A 3,780-nucleotide genomic window follows, 5' to 3' on the forward strand; every position below is an offset into this window, starting at 1 on the left:
CTCTCTCCTGACAGCCCGTCAGTATCATGCAGCTCGCGGATCCAGTAATGAGTGACCCGACAGTAAAACTAAACATATCTATAACTAGTTTAGGTAGTTTGAGAGGTAATTAAAATAGCTACGTGTGATATTCTAACCTGAAGTGTGTGTTGCTCCGCTCACCGCTGCATGTGATCATGCAGAGCTGCGTGTGGACTCGTCAGCAGCAGCTGATCTCTCTCTCCCGTCAGATTAGACTTCACTCGCGTTTATGTCCATATCGATCAGATCTAGCTAGTTCTAGCTAATGATATGACTACCTGCTTATTAAAAGACACCTAAACAATAAGCGTCGCTCTGCAACCGGGTGAGGCCGCATAGTATAGCGCAGCATTATGCATTTGTTTACATGCCCACCGGAACCCAGAGGCATTACTATGGGCATAAATAAATCTCCTGGAGGTTCCCCATGATGTTGCTCTTTAGTGAAATATCTCCACAAATTGTGTGGATTTGGTATTTGTACCGAGATTCATGTTCCCCACAGGATGAATTGGGATTTCTTTGGTGATTCCAAACATTTCCTCGAACAAATCCAGTAACATCCGTGATGCGTCTTTGCAGGAACAACCCTCACCCATACATCACTGCTCTGGAGAACCGAGTGGACTGCTGGCCCGCTCTGCTGCTCGAGATTGATGACTTCATCCAGCAGGCTGCTGAGAGGTGAGCATGGCTGCCACACACTGAAGGCTCCATCCAATCACCCTCCTTCACTGCATGACTTTCAGAGCCATCTGTGGCAGGCATCGTTTCGCGATAACTCATCTAACCATCATCAGCTGTTATTATGTAGTGAAACAAATACATACAGATACAGCACCATACATACAGCATGGATCATTCTCTCTATAAGGCTTCAATATGAGGAATTTCCACACAGTATCAACCTTGACCGATTGATATTTGCCGACATAATATGGTGTCTGTATTTTCTGCAGGAATGAACCCGCCTACGTCACCATGCTGGCCCCCTTCCTGCGCTACCTGTACTGTGAGCCTCAGAGGCAGCCTCAGCACGCCCTGCTGCGCCACGGGCTCCTCAGGGTGCTGATGCCCTCTCACCCAGCAGCCGGATCACTCCTCCAGAACAAGGAGCAGGACCCGGTGTTTGAGAGCCTGCTGCACTGCCTCTGTCAGCTGGTGCCACACATGCAGGTAACAAACTAATATCAGATCAGAGCCCAGTCTGCTCTGATTGGTTTGCTGGCAGGTGTCCCACCCCTTAGGCTTTGTAGACCATTTACATGCACAATAGGGCCCCTTTAACAGGGTTTCCTCTCTTGCTGATAGGTTGACAGTGTGGAGGCGGTGCTGGAGTTCTGTGGGTTCGTAGACGCCCTGCTGCAGGTTCTGGTCCCGGCCCCTGAGCAGTGGAGGTCAGAGAGGGTGGGGTTGACCCTCCAGCTGCTGTGTGCCTGCAGGCGCTGCCTACGGCTGAATGCAGATTGCAGACCTCTTCTCAACCTATTACAGCAGCTCCTGCCGGCCTGCCAACAGGTGACACCAGCAACGATATGACCCAATAAAACTTCAGATTATTATTTTAATATTTTATTTATTGCACATTTTTAATTTGTTAAAACATTTAAAATAAATATTATTATCTTATTCAAAAAATTGAGCATACAAAAAAAAAATTCCCCACTAGGATAAATTCAGTGTTTTAATTTTGATAATATGTAAGATATATTTGTGCCAACTTTCATTGTTTATGTGTATAGGAGCTACCACTGGACGAGCTGTTGATGGGCATGGCCCTTCTCCTGCTAGAAGTCCCAGCAACCCAGCAGACCAGCCTGCTTAATCTGGGTAAAAAACCTCTTTCATAAATAAATTAAACAATATCTTTGGACAGCCAAGGGAGAGACATCCAGCACTCGAGATGTTTTTGAAGTCTGAACTTTCTCCTGTCAAACACTGGTACAAATCCCTTTCCCTGTGTGATGGGAGTCATCACAGACAGCTTATTCATTACAATACAGCAATGTATAATGCATTCTGTTTAGTAATGTATGGATTTGTTCATTGGATCATTCTGACTCATTGTATCTGTCTTGCATGTGTCCAGGTGTCATTTAAAAAAGCCTTTCCATCAGCTTATATTGCATCTTCTTTATTTTGGTCAAATATCATGCATTACCACTGACGTTACTGTCCATTTCTTATATGTGTTTAGAAATAGACAGAAACACAACCTGAGTTCATTTCTGCCCTGCATACAGTGCATCCATGCTAAGGGCTTTGTCTACAGAAGAAGAGGTCTGCATGGCTCTGCATGTAATACCTGCACATTGACTCAATATATTGATCCTGCATTTATGGGTTCCCATAGTTTTCATAATGACTTTCTTTACATTAATTGATCTGTACTGTAACCGTCACGTCTTATGAACATTCCTGAAAACGACTCTGCATTTGGTGTTTTCTACCTTATTTGTCCATATGGATTCTTTACCCCTCTTGTTGCCCTCCTTTGATTGGCAGCTCTGAGTCTGGTCCCTGAGCATGGGGAGCTGGCCCCCTGGCTGAGTCCGGTCCTGGTTCTTCCGGTGCTGCAGCTGCTGTCCTGCTTGGGCCTCACCGAGGCGCTGGCTGACCAGCGGAGGCACAGACTCAACCAGGACTTGGCCCACAGCCTCCTCCGCAGAATCAGCAGGGAGACGGATAAACTCTCACAGGTAACATTGAAGTCTGTGGGAGAGGAACTCCCTCTGGAGGGAACACAGGGATTTTAGCCTTTGCAGACCATTTACATGCACAAACAGGAGAGGAACATCAAAAACAATTATAGGGCCTCTTTACATGGGGAGCAGTGCATATTTCCAGACAGTCTCCCTTGGAAGATATCCAGATGTTCACATGAAAATGTATGAAATGTTCGGTTAAGGAATTAAAAATATAAACATTTGAGACTGAAGAACAAACCCTGGCTCCTTTCACAAAGGGTGGGCTTTCTGTTTTAATGCTTGACCTTTTTCAGTTGAAGATTATTTTATATATATGTGTCGATTTATAGATTTTAGCATTTTTCCCCAAGAAACAAATATTTGCCTTTCTCCTCCTCTCAGTCCAGCCCACCACTGGCTCTTCCTCTCAGTTCCTGGTACAACGAGCTCAGCGTGGCTCTCTCCGTACTGCGTAGAGTGACGGAGGACCCGGCGGCGGCAGCTGATTGGCTGCTGTCCGTCAGCTCGGCCCTGTCCTCCGGCCAGAGCCAGCTATGCTCCCTCAGCCTCATGGTGACCCACCTCCTCCTCACGGGGGGGGAAGACGTCTGCCAGCTGGCTCTGAAGGCCATCCAGGCCCTCGCTGCTGCAGAGCCCTGCCAGGTACACACTCACAGTGAATTCCATTTAAAAAGAGCTTTTTTACAACAATGAGCAGAAACATGTATGCCTAATATATATTTACATTTATTTTGAGGATGGCTTTCGCTAATTGTTCATTTTTACATGTATTTGTTTGATGTAAAATAAATAAAAATAATCTTATCAAATTGTGAAAGGCATAATGAGGCATAAGTTACAGTGCATTATCAGGAATAAATATTCAAAAATGTTTCTAAAAACAACAGATTTAAAGTTAGACAGACTGCTAAAAGGTTGTAAGAGATACAGTTTTTATCTTTACATAATACATTTCATTCATTAGTGAGGAAAATGTTAGTTCATTTATTGTGATTGATTAAATCTGTATTTCACTTTTCATAAAAAAAAGAAAGAAATAACACGGCTATGA

The 3,780-nt window shown here is 44.6% G+C and overlaps 1 protein-coding gene across 1 annotated transcript; it reads left to right on the forward strand.

Annotated features, from left to right (window-relative positions):
- Positions 1 to 589: 589 nt before the first annotated feature.
- Positions 590 to 3,371, forward strand: LOC104964106 (focadhesin-like; the record flags this gene model as incomplete). Its single annotated transcript, XM_010792824.1, has 6 exons — positions 590 to 705; positions 981 to 1,197; positions 1,333 to 1,539; positions 1,764 to 1,851; positions 2,527 to 2,720; positions 3,111 to 3,371. Coding segments are annotated over exons 1-6 (1,083 nt in total), but the record flags the coding sequence as incomplete, so codon positions are not given.
- Between the last annotated feature and the right edge of the window lie 409 nt (positions 3,372 to 3,780).

Source organism: Notothenia coriiceps, unplaced genomic scaffold, assembly GCF_000735185.1.
Source record: "Notothenia coriiceps isolate Sejong01 unplaced genomic scaffold, NC01 NC01_scaffold00036647, whole genome shotgun sequence".
Taxonomy (NCBI): Eukaryota; Metazoa; Chordata; class Actinopteri; order Perciformes; family Nototheniidae; genus Notothenia; species Notothenia coriiceps.